We start from the raw sequence: 24,069 nt of genomic DNA on the forward strand, positions 1-24,069 counted from the left end.
TATCAATAACAGTGGGTTTGTTTGTTTGCTTGGTTAGTCAATAGCCTTGCACACCTACTATATACACACAGCATCATTAGTATTTTTCATGCAACATAGCACATCATATGGTAAGCCTTATTATTTCACACCAATAACTGTGTATCCAAAGATGGATTAGGGCAAATTTTTGATGATGCAACATGTTTAATTTTCTTAGTACCATAGTGAGTTTCTCTGGCTATCTTCAAAATTTTCATAGTGGTAACCATGACAGAATTCACCTTATTAAGGGACTTTTAGGTAATAATTCCCAGAAAGGAAACACAAATTGATGTGTTTCTGTAAGTCATCATATTCTCTGCTTTATGAAGAAATAATTAAGGAAGTTGACTTTTCAATTTTAATATAAAGCTTCAGGAAATTCCATGTGTGTCACAGGAAACAACAAAAGCATTGTGAGACACTGATTTCTTACAGAAAAATAATCAGTTTTTTTCTGCTTAGTTCCTTTCTACAAATTCAGTTCCTAGAGCAATCTTGGCACATAGTAGATGCTTAATTAATTTGGCAGCTGACGCCTACTTAAAATGTCTGTAGCACACAGCTTCTCTTTGTTTTCCACAACAAATCTCATGGCAAAGTTGTGGGCTAAAAAATTTATTTGGATGGCAGTCCCGGAGATCATGGTAAGGAGTAGTGAAAAATCAAAGAGAAAATGAGAAAAGAGTGAGCTAATGACAGTGTTATCATTGTATACATTTGTGGCCCACCACTGGTCAATGAAAGGGGGGTATTTCCTCACCATCTATCTTTGCTAATTTGTTGAGCATGACTTCTGTAAACACTAAATTCTCATTAGTCTGTCAGTTTTCTATGTAGGCAAGTAGGCACAATGCAGTAAAAATGTCCTCAGAGCAATTTCAAACAGAGAGATTCAAGTGTTGTAGATAGCAAGCCCTCATCTGTAACTGTCCCCTAATGGACAGGAGACTTCCTAAATGAGCAGATATGAGATATCAGCACCCACAGTGGCTGTTACAGCCGTACCTTAAGAGAACTACAACACTTTTCTTTGATAAATGTTGGTCAAAATATGCAAAAATTAAATAAATCATTTTGCTATTAACATTTATTACATAGTTTTACTTTTCAAAGCATAGAGGTACTTGTACAATAAGGTTTAAAGACCTGTGGACATTGCACAAACAATACTTTTGTGCACAAGTTAAAAGAACAACTCAGAAATTCTGCATTTTTTTTCATATACTTAGCCCTATGAGTGAATAGGTTTGTTTCTATTGTTGTGAATTGAATAGTGATTATGTCATGCTTAAAATAAATGGAATGCCTAATTGAAAAAAAATTGGACAATGATCCCCTTGATTAATCATTCTACTGAAGTTGATAATTACAGTTTCTGCCTGTCTGGTGAAGAGCAGACCCCAGGTGCCAAATGGGCAGCTTCTTTGTGGCAATCACAGATGTCTGGCACTGAACATCTCAAAAATCTGAAGTAAGAGATATGAAAGAACTTCACAGGAGGCTTAGACCAAATTTATGTAATGCTCTGGCCAGATAACCCAAAGCAATATGTAGGCTGAGATTTTTACGAGTGCACATATTGTATGGAAACCAAAGAGAATCGCATGCAGAGAAGAAACTGGTGCAGATACTCAAGCAAAGCAGCTGTAATGGAGAATGATGGCACTCATGGACAAAGAATAAGAGAGATGAAACGGAACAGTTGGCGGCTGGTGTTCCTCTTCACACAAGAATACAAGCATTATTGTAATTTGTTTGCCAGTCATTTATCTTCATCTCCATCATTTTTAAAATGCGTGCTGCCTTTTAATTTATATTAAATGAATTTCTGCTCCTGGAATGCACAGAAACAAGGGTCAAGCAGTGAACATACAATTATTATAGTAGCAGAAGCTGGAATGAACTAAAAAATTAGGCATTTCATTATTTAGGCATTGTGTATTATGCTAGAGGTTACAGGTCATATACACTGCAATTAGAATCTTAATTCCACTCATTAATTACCATTTTATTAGGCATCAGCAAATTTTATTTTTTTCTGAATTTTCATATTTCATGTGTAAAATATGTACAAGGGTAGCACATAGTATTACATGATACAGAGTTAACCTGCTCTATTTACTATGGATTGCATGCTTCATATACCAAATCTGACAGGGTTCAATTCCTGTCAATAAAATGGCATAGTATTAGCATCTAACATATGAGCATTCTGCTGCATACTTTCAGTCATATGTACATTAATTATGGCACTCACTACAATGCAAATACTATGTAAAAAGGTTAAAGTGTTTAGAAGACAATGACAAGGAATAATAAGTTTGTTCATGTTCAGTGCAGACACCATTTTACTTTTTCTTAGTAGTTTCATCCTTACCTATATGTGAGAGTATGGACCTCATGAGTGTGGAAATCTAGATATATATTAATTTTGTGAAAGTTAAGCGAAATGTAGGTTGTCATGGTTTATGTTGGTGGCTCCAGACCTCATGCGTTTGCACTGTGTGTTTGTGATTGGTACATTGCCTAGCACTTGGACTGATGGTGTCAGTGCTACACCCAACTATTGGGAACATGGATCATACAAGGAAAGCTGCAAAAAGTGAGCAGAGAGGGTCTAAGAGAGAAGCTGTGGGAGCTGAAATCCCTGGAAGTGCCATGTGGGTGGAATCACCCAAACCTTTTGGTGCTTGCAACCAAATGGCTTCAGATGCTGAGCATGGAACTCTAGGACTTAATTTTTGCCCTGCTAGATGTTGAACTTGCTTTGTTTCCAGTGCTTTATGTTTCCCTGTTTATAACTTTTGGAATGGTAATGTTTATGTTGTGTTTTTACATTTCAGAAATATTTAACCTTGTTTCATTTGTAGAGAGGTTACGGTTAAGATTTTGCCATAGATCTTTGAGGAGACTTGGGACTTGAACTTTTCAGCAATCCTGAAACTGTGAGGACTTTGGCAACTCTTAGAGATGGACGAAATGCCTTTTGTATAAAGGATGTGCATGAGTCCTAGGGGCCAGAGGTCAAAGGTCATGGTTTATGTCAATGGCCCCTAGGTCTCATGGGTTTGCATTGTGCATTTGTGATTGGTTCATTGTCTAGTTTGGATTGATAGTGTCCGTGCTACACCCACCTAGGGATGGATCCAGCCTACAAGGTAATGGCAGGAAGAAGGTGTGTGTCTCTCTCACTTGCCAGTTTCTGCCATGCTGTTTGTAGACATCATGAACTGCTGCCCTGCCATGCCACCCTGCCTTGGAGCCAACTGAGTATGGAGTGAAACCGCCACAAACTGTAGAAAATAAACCTTTCTTTTCCCAACTTTGGCCATCAGGTATTTTGTCTCAGGGAAGAGTAAAGTAGCTAAGACATAGGTAAACATAATAATGCTTTATAGTAAATAGAATAAATAACAAAATATAAATAAAGTATATTTAAACCTATGAATTATCTTAAATGAACTCTAAATCTCATTAACATAACAGTTTAATAGGAGCCATTTGACATGTAGTCAAGTTATATATATCATGTCATTCTCAAAAATGAATAGCATAATTTGTAAATATTATAAACTCACTCACTGATTCTTATTTTCAAAAGTGTTTATTAAGTGTTGTTTATATATCAGAAACTGAACATATTAGGGAATATTGTATTAAATTGAAAAATAACATTTTTCAATGTCTCAGAGCTTTTCAATTTGTCTTAACTCAAATACAATACTATCTAAATCCAAAGTAAAAAACTCTTTTTTCTACCCTGTGACTAATCTTTATTTGTGTGTAGAATAAATAGACTTCTTTTTGCATGGATAGTCTTTCTGTGCTGGGCCATAATAAACTCATGAACTAATTTTGTACATCACAGGCTATAACTTCAAATATACTCTGAGGGCTACACAAAATCTTATCCCTGTAAGTATCACCTTTTCTCTTCTCCCATCAGTTCTCATCCCTTGAACTCTAGCAATCACCATTCTACTCATTATTTCAATGAGTTTAGCATTTTGAAGTTCCTCATGTAAATGAGATTATGTGATACTAGTCTTTATGACTTGTTACTGTAGGTGATGGGGTCTGGGTTTTTATGCACAACAGAGATTTGGATGTGGCAAGTGACAGTAAGGAAAAGTTTACTGGGGTAATAATATGGTTAGAGTGAGCAGGATCATGCCTATAAAAGAAAATGGTGATTCCCCATTATGTGGCCTTGAAGCCTTATAAAGTTTTCACTTACTAATTGGAAATGGCTTTATTGTGGGCTGCTTGATATTATGGCTTGTGATGAAATGAACAGTTATTTTGAAGAAAACAAGTCATCATAATAGCTAGTGCTGATTTACTATCATCTTGTTTTGAAGCCCCACCAAACTATGGCTCTTCTGTCTCCATCGGTTTTATCATGATGTATCTTGCTGGATTTTATTATATGTGATAGTATAAACAAAAATTGTTATAGGCAAAGAGATAACATAGAAACCATTGTTCGTTTTCTGTTAGCTGGTTCTAAATACCCTACAATGCTTTCATCCACTTGAATGGTTTTATACTGATTTGATATGCTTGATGCTATAGTATATGAAGCTATATTCAAATATTTCAAGGAAAAAGACACTATGGTAACTACTATTAAGTCGGGTTATTTGATGGTGAAGCACTAGGTTGCTGAAACTGTCATGCTTTAACCTGCATTGTTATATGGTTATGTCCTCTTTTATCTCAATCTCTCCCTTATTCACTAGAAAATTATTTAGTTATTTTTATGATTTTTTTAACTAAGGGGAGAAAATTTGAAAAATTAGCAGGATATATTATAGTAACATTTTTGATTTCCTATTACCTTGATTTGAAGTCCTGTATTACTCCCACTATCTTGTTTTGACTGATTAGACTCTGTTCCGTTCTGTATGATTGTATCAAGTTTGAGGTTATGGGCAACTACTTTGAAGGCAATAAGATTCACTAAGATGACCATTCTGGTTTGACTATTATCTTCTTTTGAAGTCCTGTAATGTTTACAAGGTTTAGGTTTTATTGGTCTTGTTCTCTACTGTTTTGTTCAACTTTATAATACCTAATGAGATAGACAATTCTTTTTAAGGAAGCAAGAGGCATTATGGTAACCATTGTTGATAACCTTATACTCTGTCTTTACATCATGTGTTATGTCTCTCCTTGGTTTTTGACTGACAGCTTTGTTTTGCCGTATTTGACTTTATTCTCTTCCCCCAAAAAAGTAATAAGAACTATGGAGTACTAAAGCCCAAAATGTGTAAATTTTGTTGTAAATAAGAGAGGGGAAAAAATGTTCTAAAGGATACAACTGCAAGTGTGTTTAGGGGTGTTAAGTAGATGACTATATTAATGTTTTTGGTTGGATCATTGAACACAACAGTTTGCAGTCTCACTGTTTGAATGTCTATTTTGTATGCTTTGATCCTGTGACTTGAGCAACTATCTCTAAGATGATAATGTGTAATCTATTAACTGGTAATTTATTTCTTACTGGTTTTTTTTTGTTTTTTTTTGTTTTGTTTTTTTTTTTTTTTTTTGTAGTTCTATATTACTTGTACCCTTACACTGTTTTGTTTTGTTTTTTCCCTTTTTCCTTTTAAATAAAAGAAAAAGAAAAGAAAATGGTAAGAGTGCTAAGATGCTGGGTTTAGGAATTTAAAATATTTTGCTGGGCCTAGGATGCCTCCTACTGGGTCTTCCATAGTGTAACTGACAGCATGATTGACAGGATGCTTATTCATGTCAACTGTATCTTCTGTGCATGTCCTTTTCCATAACTCACTCTGTCATAAGAGTTATGTCCCTTCTAAATTACCTGAATTTATGCTAAAAGAAACAAGAAGTTTCAACCTGCTTCAGAAGAAAAGATAGGAGTTCCATATATTTCCTAAAATTTAGCTAAAAGGGTGAGATTGCTTAGTGATCAGGATTTCCGAAGAAAGAAAGAAAGAAAGAAAGAAAGAAAGAAAGAAAGAAAGAAAGAAAGAAAGAAAGAAAGAAAGAAAGAGTAAGTGGCAAACAAACATGGCAGAACCATGTGACCAACCAGTGTGATCAACCAGAATTGCCAACAAACAAGACAAAATCAACGTGGTTGTGGCTGACTCACAAGATGAACCAAAATGCTTGTCAAACCTGGGAGACTCCATGTGATTCACTCATAACGATAAACCAAAATGGCTAGCAAATTCGGCGGACCTATGTGACTAACCCTCCTGAACAAAAATAACCACCAGTTGTGGCAGGAAGGTGTACTAGGATGAAACACAACCCTCAGAGAGTAACTCAGTAATGATACACAGTGATAAAAGTCCACCTAAAAGGAAAAGCACACATGAGAATTTGACCACAAAAAGGGTGGCAGCTGATTGAACAGGACACAAGTTACCAATTTTTCTGGAAGACAGAAATCTTAGCAAAAGAAACATGAGACCAAAAAGGCATAGTCATCTCTAGGTCTCACATACAGAACCTGAACTGTCTGTTCTGTGACAAGGTCAATAATGGGCTCCCTGGCAGTTCTAATTGACTCTTAGAGTAATGAGTGACTGAAAACAGGAAAGAGTAGAAAGAAAAGAACTTGAGATGGGCTTGTGGGCCTCTGACTAGTTGAGAAAATCAGACAGACTGGGTAATTCCCCTGCCCTGTTCCATATGATTGGACAGACCATGAAACTGTTCCCAGAGCTGCAGGAAAGCTTCCTGAATCCCAAGCTCCACTTATTTTCACCATCCTCTCACTCCCTGCCTCTGTCTGTTAACCAAAAAGGATTTGAGTCCTCTGACAGATATATAACCCATTTTGGGAAGAAGGGACAAAAAATGGATTGGAGCTTTCCTATAAGGAAGAGGGAAAGGCAGGTAACACAAACCAACAAGCAACAACAGTAACAACAAAACCACCAAAAAAAAAAAAAAAAAAAAAAAAAAAGGAATGAAACCAGTCCTTTGGAGACAGAGAAATAAAATTCTGCCTAAAAGGACTTAGCTACTCCTGACTGGCTTTGCCAAAATATTTTTATTAAGTTTTGGGATGTTGGGGACTCCTAAAGATGCTTCCTAGGTATTTTCTATTCTGAACAATTAGCTAAGACAAACATAAAAAGGAGTAATGTATTTTGTATATTAAAGTTAGGCAAAGGAACGTATTCTTCAGAGTGAGGAGGTGGCAACTTTAAGTACGAAAAGAGGCACATTCTACTGAGTTAGATTAGACCGCTGAGTAAGAGAACAGTGATCAAGAGTTCAGTGACAGCCATATTTTGTATCCTCACACTCAGATAAAGTGATGGATAGGCTGCCATACCTAAAATCCGCTTTTGAATTCTTGCAAGATTAGTAGAAGACTACAGTTTCTGATCAGTTACAAGTGCAGGGATTTGGGAAATGCTCCTGAACTCTGTAATTGACAGGTCATATCCATTCCTCCAGTCAGTTTGCCACATTCTAATGTCTGAACTCAGGGACACCTAGTTTTCTACCAAAATCATTACGGCCAGCCATTTTCTGATGACCTCACAATGGAAACAATCGCAAATGAGCCCCTGATATATTCCCTCATTCTTTAGGAGGCCACAGAGCAGTCTGTCCTTTTTGGTCACCATGTGTGAAGTCTTAAGAATGAGGGTACAAATCATGTTCACTTATTTTTGGAGAAATAGAAATTTGGGGGCTAGGAATATAGATTACTGGTAAAATAAATGTTTACTCTGTGTTAGTCAGAAGATCTTAGGTTCAATCCCATAATTGGAAAGGATGAGGGAGAGAGGAAGAATGAAGAAGGATAAGAGGGCAGTGGAGAGGGAGGAAGGGAGGAAGGGATGGCTGGAGAGAGAGAGAGACAGAGAGAGAGAGAGAGCGCACTTCACAGCCCTCATTCCGCTCCCCCTCACTATTCCTCCCATACCCCTGCAGTCCTGCTGCCCATCTGCCCACGGAATGGGGGTCCTGAACCATTGAACACGTTCCTGGAGTCAAAGCTCAGTATAATACTATATCTAGCCCCCTTTTAACTCTGTGGTCTTGGACAAATTGCTTAACCTTGCTGAATATTAGTGTATTTATTTATACAATAGGAGTCACAAGGTACCCATATCTCATGTTTATAAAATTCTGAGAACTGAGAAGCAACTGAGTAAATGAGAGACCCCTTTCACTTATCCTCTTATGCTGGAAAACCTTTCACAACACCCTTCTATTGTTTAAACTGTTGACTTCACGTACTAAAAAACAAATCTAATAAGCACCCTCTATTCTTTTAATTAGCCTTTTTGGAGTCCACAATGGTAATGAGATATACATTTTCCCTCTGCCATCAGGGCTTTCTTAACTCAATGCTCAAATACTCATTTCAAAACAAAATACTGAGTGCTAACACACTCAGCTGAGTCTCTCTTCCCACCCACGTGCTGCAGGGCATCCTCACTGAGGTTTTGGTCTGTTTTGTTACTCCACTTTGTGCCCTTGAGTGATATTTATATCAGTCATTCATCAGACGATGCACAAATAGCCCTGAGAAATCTCTCCAGAGATTATTGACGTAAGAATTAGTGGCACTGTCCTTGAAGAACATAAAATGAGAAAATGAACATTTGCCAAAAGGCACAATCCAGGACCATGAAGAAATAGTGCAGCCTAGAATTTTCTGGCTGTTCAGACTCCAAGCCCAGAGATCACTTCTGCCTCCAGCTGGACTGGATAGCTTTCTGGGCCATGAGATTCAGTGAGCCTCCATCTAACCACTTGTGTCAAGTTGGTGAAACAGTCTCTGAAATAAAACACAACATGATGTGGCAGTACTTTGAGTACAACTCAAATCCTTTTGACTTTAGGCTCTTCTCGTTTATTCCCAAGCACATAGGCTAGCTACTGGATAAGCAGAAAAAGAAGCCAAACTCAGATTTTAAAAGAACATGCATAGTCACATCTCCAGAAAGAGGTAAAAGCTGATAAAAGAATTCTTTAATAATTTTAAACATACTAAAATTTTGGCAGTATGTAGTTTTATCATCAACAATACACAAAGCCGCTCGCATTTTTATTTTGTACTTAGTACTTCCATGCACTTTACAGACAGCATAGTATAATTTCTTTGAAGCAGGATCTATTGTGAGTTGCTTTGCTTCACTTTAATAGTAGAGAAAACTGAAATAGAAAGAGACTAATCTGCCAGCAGCAGCATTCACTGCATGCCAAATTTCACATTTGAATACACATTCTTTGACCTAAACCTATGCTTTGAACACTTTGTACCATCTCTAAACCCTTTTTGGAAGTCATTAATTGTTTGTTTAATCTACTTTGTGTGACTATATTGTTTGTTTTCATTTCTGGAACACCAAAGAACTCTAATGTTTTGCTTAAGTAATCAGGCGTCTCAAGCTATCCTAATGTGTGATCTAAATTACATTATTCCATCATTCTTCTCTGTTTCTCTCCTCCACCTTTAACTAGAGGGAGTATCCAGAATCAGTGAGCAAGTTTGGACACAGCCTGGCTCTTGTGCTTAAGTACTTGTTTTTCTTTTTCTTTCTTTCTTTCTTTCTTTCTTTCTTTCTTTCTTTCTTTCTTTCTTTCTTTCTTTCTTTCTTTCTGTCTTGGTCATAGATGTCATTTTGTCTGAAAAAGGAGTCCATCATTGAAAATCATCCAATCCTACGTATGTAATGAGCAATTAGATCTTTCATATTCAGTTACTTGTTCTATTTATTAGATGTTTATATCTATGAATATGTAGATATTGAACTGATAGGAAAGGAAATACCAATCCTTGCTTTTATTTTCCTATTTTTAACACCATAAGAAAATTATTCTCAGTGAATGGAGCATTCCCAAGAAACCAAGATAAAATTCACTTACTCTGTTTATGAATTTTTATAAAAATGGTTTTCATTTAAAAAGGAAGAGTTCTACCTGAGATTATAAGTGGATTTGACATCAGACTCTTAAAATAGTGTCTTACTTTCTATGCGGCTATTAGCATTCTAAATTTATGTCTAATATCAAGATTTAAAATTGTTTCTTTTATAGGGTTTGACAGTCACATTGTGCTTTATTAGGTTATGTCATGTTATGTTACTGAGTTACGCTAGAAAACACAATAATATTGTGAACACTGAGTACATAGCATTCCGAAAACAATAGCAGAAAATTAAACTATCCTAAAGAGATATTTTTATATGCCACTTAATAAAAGCTTGTGAAAATTAATAGATTTGAGACCTTCTCCTTGATCAAAACCACACAAAAATAGTAACAGGGAACAAATTTGGTGCTTTTTAGTGTTCCTGTCTAAATACAGAAATATAGAGAGGGATGCTTTCAGAGTAAGCCTGCTCTGCTGTTTTGAGATTAATGAAGATTCCTTTAAATATGAAAGTTGCACATATTATATCTGGGGTATCTGTGAGTCTAAGAACTGGGGAATTTTTCTTCCTATCTTTTACCAGTTCGTTTTGCTGGGCAAGGTATCTGCATTCCCTTGCCCAGCAAAATGTTTTTGCCTTAGGCCAAAACAAAGCCGGACCTTCAACCTGGGACTTGCATTGTGAAGGTGAACAAGTACTCCGGAATCCTGTTTACTCCAGTGCAAGCTTCAGCACTGAAGCTTCTTCAGAAGGGTTCTCAAAGGAGGAAAATAGTATTTGATTGCTGGAAAGCAAGAAGCAAGGGAAAATAAATCTTAAAAGTTTAGCATCAGATCTAATGGCATCCAAGAGATAAATAACTGAAATTGCTTCTCAAGCATAAAGAAAGAAACTAGGCGATGTCTCTAGTGTGGGAACAGACTGTGCTGTCTCTGGTAGAAGCATGAGGGAGGGCAGTATAGTCTTGTGGCTTCATAGATACTTCAGAGCATTAATGTTTGGATGAAAATTTATTTGCTTTACTTACGATCCTCTGTGAGTTAGTTAATTTCTGAGTAGTAATAAGAGTCAAAATAGCTGAACTACTTTTGCAGAGGAAACTGGGAGCATTGTTTCTTGCAACTGACAAAGAAGATGATAGTGAGAGGCTTTGGAGGAGAGAGAATACCAATGAGCAATAAGGAGGAGTGGCTAAGGGCTTTCATATGGTACTGTGTATTTAGTATTTGCTTTTGAGGTTTGCATTGCTTCTTACTAAATTAGTGAAAGTGGTACAGACACAAGGAATAGTATGGAGATGCTTCTTATCAGTATAGGGTGGTGTACATTTATTTCTGTAGGCTGAAGTAAGGAGCTGAGTTCCACATTTTCATTGACATGATGCTGGAGATGTGTCAAAAAATAAACGCAGAGAGGCACAAATGAGGATCCAAAGGAGTGAAACATAAAAAACAACTATTTCTAATACCTAGACCAGGACCCTTTACTGTTACCAAAAAATTTGTAGAACTCTTTGGAAAGACATTGGGATATCATTTCTCCCTTTCTTTGAACATGCACTGGCAGTTTGTATCACTTTAATATCTTGGGACAGGGAGACCTCACTTTACACCTAGAAAACAGCACAGCCTGGTATTAAAGAGTGTGATCCCTGGAGATTCTATGGCTTTTAGCCTGTGAAGAGTTCCTCAGGAGCTTCAGTGTCCTCTTGTGCTTAGTATGCATGACACTGGTATCTGCATAACAGGGTTTTGTAATGGTTCATTGAAAGTCCTTATCAGTTTTTTTTTTTGTACATGTTTGCAGTACATAATCTTTATGTTCCTTTTGTGGATTTGGAATAAGAAAGAAAAAAGAAGTGGAACAAGGAATAGCTGGAAAGGGTAATGGAAGAAAGGGGAAGATATTGAAAACAGGAATTAAAATGTGTTATATGTACATCCCAACTTCCCATGAGAAATGTAGACATTATGTACTACACCTGTGGTAATAAGCTAAGTCCTTACAAAGTGTCTGGCATTCCATAGCTATTCTTGATATATGGGGGGAAAAAGATTAAAAATAGGCTTAAAACAAAATATTTCATCTAGAATAATAATGAAAGATGCAATTAATGTCATTACTCAGTGTTTTAATAGCTCACCTGCCCCATGCATACACATTGTCCTTCCAGCATACACATTGTCCTGGTGAATTAATATTTTCCTTATTCCCTGATTGTCAGATACTGTCCTATTGATACTAGCTGGTGGCTACTGGGTGCCCATAGCCTTCTTTCAGGCTTAGAAAAGTTGGCACACCATTGCCCCTTATCTGTGTCCAGGGTTGGCACTACCAAATATAGCTTCTTCATGTGATCTTTAGGTGTTGGCAACAAATGCACAGTTCTTGTTTTAATTAAGCTGACATTCATTCTTATATGTGACAGCTGCAAAAAAAAAAAAAATGTATTCTCTTTACAAGTAGGTATCACATTACTTAGCATTGCCTGGACTTAAATTGTAAGTACATTTTGTGGCCCTTGTCCCTCCCCTGTACCTTTGTTGCTCCAGGAGGGAACATATGGCCCAGTAATTCTTTAAAGCTCATTTTACGGACCATTCTCAAGCACTTCCTGCTGGCCTTTGGAACAGAGCCTTGTTTGTGACTGCATTTTTGCTGATGCTCCTGCCAAATGCTTCCTCCAAATCCAGCAATAAAACCACAGGACCCGATAAGCTGTGGTCATCAGAATGGCTTAATGAGAGCAACCTCAACAATCGCCGTCTTTAACAGCAACCAGCACTGCAGGAATTATACCTTGAGCACAAGGACAGCCTGGGCAGGTCACCTTTGTGGTTTATGGGAATATCTCCAAATATTATAGAATTTGAGACCATCTGAGGGAACGATCTCACACTAAGCTATTTTCTCCTAAGCAAAAATGAATAGGGCAAAAATAGAAACTGATGGTTCTCTCTGACCTCTCCTTATAGAAGAATAAATCTCATACAGAGTAAACAAAGCATTTGTTGGATGTTCATATGGCTACTTACTTCCTCAGAACTTTCCTTAAAAGTCTATCTGAATCAAATCTTGATTCTAGTTAGTAGAAAGGTATTTTAAATATAGATTGGACACATAGAATAGCTCTTATTGAAAGCTTATTCACACAAGAGAGCTCTTGGCTTGAATAGACAAAATTATATCTTGTCTGTGGTCTATGTGTTACTAAACATTTTTAGAATCTGCATTATTAATTCCCGTGAACTAGTAACATTTGAAATGACTGTATTTTGATAGCTAACAGGATTTGTGTGACTTTAGAAAGGAGTTGATTTGCTTTCATGTCAGCTAATAGAAACTCTATTGTAATCATAAAAAGCACATCAAAATTATGTCGCAAATTGATGCTATTTAAGCAGAAGCGAACACAGAATATATTCAACTATCAGTGGCCTTATCAACACAGTGCTATGATGACTTCTGATTAACACTGAAAACATGAAAACATGATTGATGCTGCTGGACCGTGGAGCACTGACAGTGTGACATTGAGAGAATTCAATCCAAAGCTTGTTAATTTCATAAAATCATTCAATTTCTCATTACTCCTTTGTGACAGTGTTGTTTTTAATGGCCATTAAAAAGTAACGACAATTTAATGGGTGCTTTCGAAACTAATAGTCAAGGAAAACTGCTCTTAAAATTTGTTAGGGTGATTTTTCTTAAGAAATCATATTTAAACGGATATAACCTGTTATAAAACACAATCAAAGCAATAGTTAATTTATTTCACATTACTTTTGTAACTCTAAGGATTAAATTCAGGGCCTCATGTACGCTATGCAAGTGTTTACCAGTGAGCCGTGTGCTCAGCCCCAATAATTTATATTAGAGGCACTAACAATAAACAAAATGGGCTGATTCAGTGCTCCTGGAACCAAAGAAGAAAGCAAGCATATTTGAAGGTATAGTTAGGGATAAGTTGAGTCCATCCTGGTGAAATATTTTTATTACTAAAACTAAAGAAATTATGGTTTGCTAAATGTAAGTATGCTGCTGTATCTCTTTTGTTACATTCTTTTGCTTTATGCAGATAGAAAAGCAGTTTGTCTAAAAGAACCCTTATTTGGGAAATAATATAGTTAGGAAACAAACTGGATACTTCAAAAGAATCGTCCACCCACAAAAAAAAAAAAAAAAAAAAATTCTAGCACTAGAATGGGCTATTTAACTTGTACTTTTAGATTCACGTATTTGGGCTTTGTATTAGTCAGAGGATGCATAATAGTCAGCCTTCTCCCCCAAGAGTGTCATACATAGTTATTGCTGCTGAGAGTGCTACATTCTAGGCTGTCCTCTAGTTTATAACATTAATTATTTCACTTAACCCCATAAGATCCTTGCTAAATGGGAATGTTACTTTTGTCCTCTACCTCCTCAAATGACTAACCCAATAGTTTTGTTTCTGTTTCATTGAAAACTTTGAAACCACTGCTCCAAACATTTTCATTTAATCAGCATTAACTGTAAAGTCCATATTCTGTTGGCATGTATATTTGTTATATGATCCATTACTGGGGTTTGACAACTTTGTAAGGATTTTATGTGCTGAATCATCAATGTCTTTTTTTTATTTGATCACTTATAACTTTATAGCATTCTCATGCTCCAAATCCTTTTATGTTCTTTTCAAATTTCACTTCCCATTCATAGCTAGCTGTGAAGAGTTAGCATGCTTGTGATCTTCTTGTCTTTATCTACTATCCATTCTTCAATTCCTCAATATGTTCTTCCCAGAACACTACTGAAATTATTTTGTCAAGATCACATACGACCAATAATTATTTTCTGTCTACTTCTTATTCCCGTTTCCCCTGTGTTTATTTTCTCTCTGAGCTCCACTCGCATATATCAGTAGGCTTTTTTCTTTCAAATAGTCAAGACTTTCAGCATTTAATCTGAGACAATGTGTTGTTCAAGGTAAAAATCTGAGTGTCTTCCCATAGGGATCATAGCCATTCCTATGATTTTAAATTCATTTTATATACTGACAAGTCCCATTTGTATAAGTCTTGATCTTTTCTCTCCTCTGTACTTCAGGAGCAGACATTTCATATCTTTATGACATTACCAATTAGCCAGCTCATAGGTACTACAAATTTAAAATATCAAAACAGAATTCTTGCATTTCTCCAATTACTACCAATAATGTACTGCAAGAAGCCTGCTAAAAATTAATCTAAATACATACATGTAATATATATGCTTTATAAATTTTTTGAAACTGCAGTGTAAAAACAGATGCTATAATCTCCACCTCACATCTCCCTTCCATTGCTTTGAGATGAACAATGTAATTGTTTTCAAAAACTCATTCTGTAATTTTTCCCTGCCAATTTAGTGAGATTTTCTTTAGTAGTAGTATAATGTCCCACAAATATTCAGCATTTTCTTCTAGGCAGTATAATACCCCTAGGATAGCGACATATACCTGTAATCTCTGTTTTATAGAGACTGAGGCAAGAAGATTGCTTCAAGTTTGAGACCAGCGTTGTTTACATAATAAACTCGAGGCCAGCCTGAACTACATAGCAAGAGTCTACATCAAAAACAGAAAAGAAAGAAAACTCAGTATGACATTAAGAACCTTCCAAATCAGTCTTTTTTAAATTAAAACCTTATTTCATTGAAGATACTGTGATCTGTATGTGTTAAATATCATTCAACTATTTATATTGATATATTATTAGATTACTGTTTTTTTCAAACTATTATATTTCTGCAATACTTTGTAGAGTGTTTTATTTCTAATAGAATCAACATGTTATAACAGTCCAAAATGAGCTAGGAATGGTGGCACAGGACTGTAATCCCATCAGTTTGGAAAACTCAGGTAAAAAGATATCAAGTTCAAGTCTAGTCTAGGTAATGTAGGAATGTAGTGACAGCCTGTCACAAATTATAAAAACAAGATCACAATATTTTATTAAAAAATAAAGGTCTGGGAATGTAACCCAATGCAAAGCCCATTGGTTTGACTTCCAGCATTAAAGAAAAAAAAAAAAAAAAAAAACCTGAAAATATCTTTCTACCACTTCGATCTCGTTGAACTCTTGCCCACTGTGCACCATTACACTGGCTTATTCTCAACATTGTGAAACTTCCCCGCATGTTTCACATCCAAAGTTTTAGTCCTGTTTTCTATCCTGGAGGGAATGTTTTCCCTGAACTCTGTCCAAACTGCATGGCTGTCTTTCTCATCCATGAGATCTGTACACTCTTTACAGTAGATCTAGGATAAAGGTTCAACTGATATAACAAAGAAATACTCAAATAAATGCTTCAAACAAATATTGCATCAACAGTGGCTCTGCTTCATACAGTCACTTAAGGACACGGGATGGCTTTTTAATGTTCAAGAAGTGGTGTCAGCAACTCTTATCTTTGGTAATCCAGAGGGCAGTAGAGATGGGTGGATAAGCAACATTAAAATGTGTGGAAATGCCTTCTCAAAAAAAGAAGAGAAAAAGTGCATTGTTTCTGCCTGCCATGTTTACCTTCACAGCAATCTGGGAAATGCGATGTCTAGGTGGGAACATACGCTTGACTTACACGTCTATGGTTATGGAAGAGGTGGAGACAGATCTCCATAGACAATAATATTCAGAACAGTTTTCACAATACATTAACAATGTGTTTATCTTTTTAATGAATCTTTTGGTCTACTAGATGGTAAACCCTGTAAGAGAAAGGAGCATGATTGCCTTACAAGTAGATCTTCCATATTAATAGCATTTCAGTGTTTCAGCAACTTGAATGCATTACTAATAAATAAAAGGATTTTGCAGGTGAGGAAATTAAGGTTCACAGACATTAAATAATTTACCTATTCCTAGAAGATGAGTGACACTTCTAAGAATGTAAATTTATACTTTAGACGGATGACTTATCAAGATAGCTACTAAACTTTAATTCTGTATCTCTAGTATCCTGTGATCTGGGAAATCACAGCATTCCAAATAGATCAAGAAGCAATTTTGTGAAGGAGTCAATCCAGAAGAAATAGAAAAGATACTTTTTGTCTCTCTAATTTGATCACATGGAGATTTTTCCATCACATCCCTAAATCTTAAATTCTCACAGACTCCACCCCTCTCCATGCAAATGATAAGCATTAACTCAAGATGTTAGAAGGCTATAGCAAACTTGCTACATGTCTTTTTCAAAATCACCTTTCCTGGATAGGAAGAGCAACTATGTGCTAGAATTAAAAGATTTCCTGCTGGACTAAAAATTGGGAGAATGAAAGTAAACAGACAGTAAGTAATATTAGCAAATGTTTTTATCATACATTCAGTTTAATTATATTAAAAATAAAGTTGGAAGAGAATGCAAAACTTTGAAAATGATAATCAGTAGAAACAAATTGATCATCAGCATCTTCCGGTCAGACAAATATGAATATCCATTGCCCACAGTAATAAGAAAAATGTTACATATTTTACCTTACTTCTTCTGCAGAGCAACTAATTGTAAACTTTTTTTTTCCCCCAAGATATTGAAGACTTTGAAACCAAAACAAGAAGCACAGTGTCTGTTCGAGAAGGTCAAGGCGTGGTGCTTCTCTGTGGCCCTCCACCGCATTTTGGAGGTATGGGGAGAGTAATTTGTGTGGTACCTTTGACATTAAAGGAGATGTACTAGGTACTTTCTCATTGCGGTGATAAACTACCTGACATCCACAAAATAAAGGAGGAAAGGTATATTTTAGTTCACATTTTTTTAGAGGTTTCATTGCACAGTTGACTAGGTCTCAGGTAAGGCAGCATGGCAAAGGAGAAATCATATGTAGCTTGACAGTCAAGAAATCGCAGCAATCAAGGAAAGAGGAAGGGCAATTTGCCTAATCCCATTCAAGGCTCAGTTGCTTTATCTATAGATTAAAGAAAATAACTGATGTTTATATTTACTGCCATTATGCATGTTAAATTAGCAAAGGAGTACAAACTGATTAGTATAGTAGTCAGTACGTTGTTTAAAAACTTTGAAATTGTTACTTTATTTTATTATTGGATTCTATGCAAAGCAAATTCCACCACTCCTGTGTGCAAAATTAAATTAACCTTTGAAAAGTGATGTACCACTTTAACTGGAAGCAAATTTTGGATAACTTCAAGTCAGAATTTTGGATAACTTAGCAATGGTTAAGATGAAACAGTAAATGACAACCTGTATTTGGAAGAGTCTAGATTGACTAATAAATCTGTCTTGCCTGAGACTCAAATTGTCTGATCATTTTTATCCTTTGGAGATTACATTTTTCTTGCAAATCTCAAATAATATGGTTAAGTTGGTAATGCTTCTCCACTTGGACCTGAAGGTTAAAATATTAGTGGACTCTTTCATTTAGTACATTATGTTGTACTTATTATATGATAAAAAGTTTAATGGTAACAAAAATATACACCACAAATCTGTGTACTTTACTTTTATTAAAGTCTCAAATTCTCTTCACCATTCAGAGATACATTATTATAATTATTGCCTTCCAAGTTTACTACATTGAGGTAGAGAGAGGTTATGGGTTATGTAACTGGTTCAAGGTCACATGGCTGGTATGCAATGGAACCAGGATTGAAATCTAGGACACTCAGCCACAATTATTTTGTTACCTTAAAATCTACTCTGGAATGGGAGAATTTTGAAAATAGATAAGATAGATCTCTAAACCGAAAATGCAGTCAATTTTTCTGATGTTAAAACAAATTTCATTTATGAGCTTTTAAAAAAGTAAAACATTTTTCTATCATTATTTTTGCTTTTATACCTCATAGCATACAAACACTAAAAATAAAAACATATATTAATTAAAAACTAACAATATATTATTCCACTAAGTAGTATGCCATTATGCTCCTTTGAATTGTTACAAGTATTTCAGTGCTTTCAATGCTATCATGAGATAAATCAGTGTTGCTGCAGTACACACAAAAATGGTGAGGATTTTAGCTGGTGCTTGTCTTTTAACCTCTTGGAAAATTATTTTTCAGTATCATAATTTAGAACGAGAGAACAAACAAATTCTTATGTCAGTTTAACACTTTATACTTTAATATTGAAGTTTTTTCAACATTTTTTACTTTAATCAGGAATATCAGAAATGTAAGACATTTACAAAGAAGTTGCATACACATAAAAACAGTTAAGCAAGAGGAAATTTTTATGTCTCCTTCTAACATTAAAGAATATATTAATCATTTACAGCATAAAGTCTTTGTTATATTTGTGACCTGGGGATCAATGTAATAAAGTTATGTAAAAGATATATAAAACTATCTTAAATTAAGAAATTTGTAACTGAATATTCCTCTTGCATGAGAACAATGACAAATTGATCTAATATCTAATTTTCATTATATCCCAAGCAGCAGTTTCACATGATTCTATTTAGGATGTTTGTTAATGCTGATGACTTCCAAATTCTAGTAACTTTCACCCTGAATAGTTTCAAGATATACCAAGGGTAACTTATCTCTTTGAAGGCAATAGGGATACACCAACATTGTTCTTGTATTTTTTTTCACCTCCAGATAAAAACTGAAAGGAGTATTAATAGACACTTTCATCATTTTATACACAAATAATGATTAATACACAGAGGGAGGATGTTTTAAGAGTATCAGTTATTGATTACATTATTCCCATGGACAGGTTCTAAAAGGGACTTCCCATTTTTCTATTCCTGTTATATAATAATTAGGAGTAATTTTAAAATAAAGAAGTTTATTTGGTACTGGGGATTAAACTTATGACCTTGTGCTTGCCAGGTAGGCACTAGCTCCAACTGAGCTAAATCCCTGGCCCCTAAAATAAATAAATTTAAACTAGATAAGTAAGTAAAGTTTAACTACCTATTAGTAAATAAAGACAAAATTTCAACCCAGGTCTCCTGGACTTTAATTTTTTTTGATAGAAGATTCCAGAATTAATTTTAAACTTCATGTTGTGTATCAGCTTGCTTAGGAACTCTAAATTTGCTTAGCAACTTGAGAGTGCTTTCAATTGGCTCACCGTTCATCCGTTTTTCCCACCTGACTTCCTTTGTGAAGGTGAATTGTGCACAACTTCAAAATAAGAAGAGCTTGGGTTAATGCACATCTTTTTTTTAATGCAGACCAATTTAGAGAAATGGGTAGATATTTTTTGCATTTGCCTGTAATTTGCTCTTGCTTTAGGTAAATCAAATTATAAATATGAATCTATTAGTTTTCATAAACTAACCTAAAACTTAGCTTTCTCAAATAACATTCTTATTATCACATAATTCTGTGTGTCAAAAGCCCAGGGAAGATAGACATGAATTTTTCAGTTCAGGTTTATACAATGATAAAATCAGGCACCAGCATTCATTTCTGAATAGTTTAGGGAAGAATCTACTTCCAAAACCATTAGGCCATCATCTTAATTAATTTCTTGGTTTACAGGGCTAGATTTCCATTTTAATGTGACTGACTGTAGGTTCTCATTTTAATGATGGCTGATTGTTGATGTTGACTGTCAACTTCTAAGGGCTATTGTTGCTATGTGGCCCCTACTATTCTCAAAACTAGAAATACAATCTTCAAATTTCTCTTGCTAGAAGAACCTCATTTCTTGTAAGGGCTCACCTGATTAGATCATCTGCACCAAAAGTAAAATCACCTTCTCTAATCATACTGACACTAAATTTCGTAAAGAACAGAATCACAGACTCAATAATGATAAAAGTGAGTATTGGCTGAAACTTTACTGTTTGAAAAGTTCAGAAAATATAATCTTATCATTGTTTTCTGTATACCTGCATTTGGCAACAGTGGCCCTCAACAATAGTTCTTAAGCGAGGAGAAATTTTAGTAAACATTATATTATCAGAACCTTCTGAGTTTATTAGGCTTTCTTTATAGTATATTCATGAAAATATATGTGAAAACTTTCATAACAAGGAAAGCCTAAAACACATTTCATTATGTTTCTTAAAGATACCTTATAGGGTTTTACTCAAGGGCATGGGTCATGCCCATACTTGTAGAAAGCTAAGAAACACTATCAGCTTGGCTGTATCCTATAAAATTATGAACTGCAGAAGGGTTCCAGGTACAAAAACAAAACATGGATACACCTAAATGAATTTCCCATTTAACTAGATTCAACTCTATGAAATGGAGCAAAATCAATAGGTACTATTATAGAGCTGTGATTTCTATTCTTGGATACACAAAAGGAAGCCAAACTTTAGTAAAGAATTTCAAATGGATGTTTCCACCCATGTTTTAATAGTGACCCAATATTCTGATATTCTAGCCCTCTAGGAATAGAGAGTTTTATGGGCAAAATCTCTATAGTGAAAAAACAAAGCCAGAAATAACACCAGTCCTAATGTACTACCTTTATAATTTAGAAAGTGGAATTTGCAAGTAGAATGGGAACCGGTCATTGTATTCTGGGTAAGGAGCTAGATCTATTCTTCTGATCCTATTTCCTAGTCAGACATGTTCTCTGTGTTAGTTGGCCTTCAAGGACTACATCTAATATGTGAGAGGTAATCAACTGAAGAAGATTCATCTTGGCTCATACTTTTAGGCGTTTCAGTTTCTAATCGGTAAGACCCATTGTTGGTAGGCCTCTAGAGGAAGTGTCAGCTTGCAAAGTCCATGGTCAGGTTGAAGAGCACAACTGCTCATCACATAACCAAGAAGCAAAAGGCAGATAAGGTATTGTTATCTTCAAATCAGTTATTCAGAGAACAAGACATCTTCATTTAATTGTCTAATCAATATTAGCACAAATTTTTCTCTTCAGTGAGTTCAGAGAAATCTTACACTATTGAGGCAGTATGATATTTACACGTGTGTCTGTTTTATTTTCCTTATGAGTATGGTCTCAAGTTGCACTAATTTACTTATAAAAGTCTCAAGTTTATCCCTGTTTATGGCTGAGCAGTACTTCATTGTATAAAAATACCATATCTTTTCATCCATTGATCTTTGTTGGTTTTTTTTTTTGTTGTTGTTGTTTTGTTTTGTTTTGTTTTGTATTTTCCAGTACCATGTTGTTTTTATCACAGTAGCTTTTTGTATGATTTCAAGTCAGGGATTGTGATTGTGATACTCCTTGTCTTGCCTTTGTTGTCCTGGATTGCCATTGCTATTCTAGGTCTCTTTTGGTTACAAATGAATTTGAGGAATGTTTCTCTAATTCTGTGAGGTAAGTTATTGGAACTTTGATTGGAATCATATTGAATCTGTATTACAGTTTTAGAAGTATAGCCATTTTCAATATATGGATTCTTCGTACTCAAAAGAATGGATATCTCTCCATTGCTAATATCTTCTTCAATATCCTTTATCAAAGTGCTGTAGTTTTCTATAGAGGCCCTTTACATCCTGTGTCAAATTGATTCCTAGGTGTTTCATTACTTAGTGTGCTATTGTGAAAGATGTTGTTTCCCTGATTTCTATTTCAGTGAGCTTGTTATTGATGTACAGGAAGACTATTGATTTTTGAGTGTTGACTTTGTATACAGCTGCATTATTAAATTTTCTTTTTAAATATACTAATATTTAGTGGGAGTTTTTGTGGTCTTCTGTGTAGAGTATCACATCATCTGTAAAAAGGGTAGTTTAACTTCTTCCTTTCCCACATTTTTTCCATTTATTTCTTTCTGTTGCCTAGTTGCTCTGGTTAAAATTTCTGGGACTATATTTGATAAGAGTGGAGACAGTGGACATCCTTGTCTTCTTACTAATTTTAGAGAAAAAGCTTTCAGTTTTTGGCCATTTAGTACGATGGTGATTGTTGATTTGTCATAGATAGCTTTTATTAGATTGAGATGAAGACCATTTATTTCAATTTTCTGTAGGGTTTTTATCATAAGTGGGTGCTGGACTTTGTCAAAAGCTTTTATGCATCTATTGAGATAATCATATGATTTTTCACCTTGGCTCAGTTAATGTGCTGTATTACATCTACTGACTTATTTATGTTAAATCATCTCTATATCCTTGGGATGAATCCCATTCAATCTTGTTATATAATCTTTTATGATTTGCTGTATTCTGTTTGCCAGTATCTTCTTCAGGAATTTTGCATCTATGTTCAAAAGGGAAATAGGCCTGTAATTTTCCTTCTTAGTTTGGTTTTTCTCCGGTTTTGATATCAGGGTAGTGCTTGCTACTAGGAATAAATTTGGGAGTGTTGTTTCTTTTTCAATTTCATTAAAAATTTTGAGAAGTAGTGGTGTTGTGTCTTCTCTCAATTTCTTGTAGAATTCACCAGTGAATCCATCAGGACCTGGACTTTTCTTTGTTGACAGATTTTTAACTGCATCTTTGATTTTTTGATTGATATTGTTTAATTTAGGATGATTATATCTTATTGACTCAGCCTTGGTAATTCATATGTATCTAAGAATCTGTTGACTTCCTCTGTATTTTTCATCTGGTTAGAATAAAAGTTTTCAAAGTAAGTATAAATGATCTTTTGAATTTCTGCAGGGTCTGTTGAGATTTCAACCTTTCCATACCAAATAGTGTGTATTTGAGTCATTTTTTTTTTTTTTACCTTTTATGATAAGGCTGGATAAACCTTTGTCAATTTTTTTTTTAAATCTGTCAAAGAACCAACTCTTCGATTCATTGCTTCTTTGTGTGTGTGTGTGTGTTTTTTAGTCTTCAATGCATTAATTTCTGTGCTAATCTTTATAATTTTCTTCCTCTTGCAAGCATTTGACATAGACACCTCCTCTCTTCCTAGAAATTTGAGGTTCACTATTAAGTTGTTTATATGCGCTTATTCTGTTTTTTTTTTATATGGGTATTTACTGCTATAAAGTTCCCTCTGAGAACTACTTTCACTGGGCCTCATAAGTTATGGTATGTTGTGCTGTTATTATCATTCAACTATAAATGTTGTCTAGTTTCATCTGTGACCCATTGGTGGTTCAAGGGGTTCCATTTAATTTCCATGTGTTGATGACATTCATGTGATTTCTCTTGCCATGGATTTCCAATTTCAATGCACGGTGGTTTAATACCATGTGTGGAACAATTTCAATTCCTTTTCATTTACTTCTGTGAGCCAATATGTGGTCTATTTTGAAGAATGTCCTATATGCAGCTAAGAAGAATGTTTATTCTGATGT

The 24,069-nt window shown here is 35.1% G+C and overlaps 1 protein-coding gene across 1 annotated transcript in view; it reads left to right on the forward strand.

Moving 5' to 3' along the window:
• Cntn6 (contactin 6) overlaps positions 1-24,069 on the forward strand; it is a 312,209-nt gene that overhangs the window by 167,801 nt on the left and 120,339 nt on the right. The window contains exon 5 of the mRNA XM_063260270.1: positions 17,446-17,541. Within this exon, the coding sequence (XP_063116340.1) occupies positions 17,446-17,541 (96 nt within the window). The remainder of the gene's footprint in view (positions 1-17,445; positions 17,542-24,069) is intronic.

The sequence above is a fragment of the Cavia porcellus genome, unplaced genomic scaffold (assembly GCF_034190915.1).
Source record: "Cavia porcellus strain 051 isolate PalLab524CR breed Dunkin Hartley unplaced genomic scaffold, mCavPor4.1 scaffold_13, whole genome shotgun sequence".
Lineage (NCBI taxonomy): Eukaryota > Metazoa > Chordata > Mammalia > Rodentia > Caviidae > Cavia > Cavia porcellus.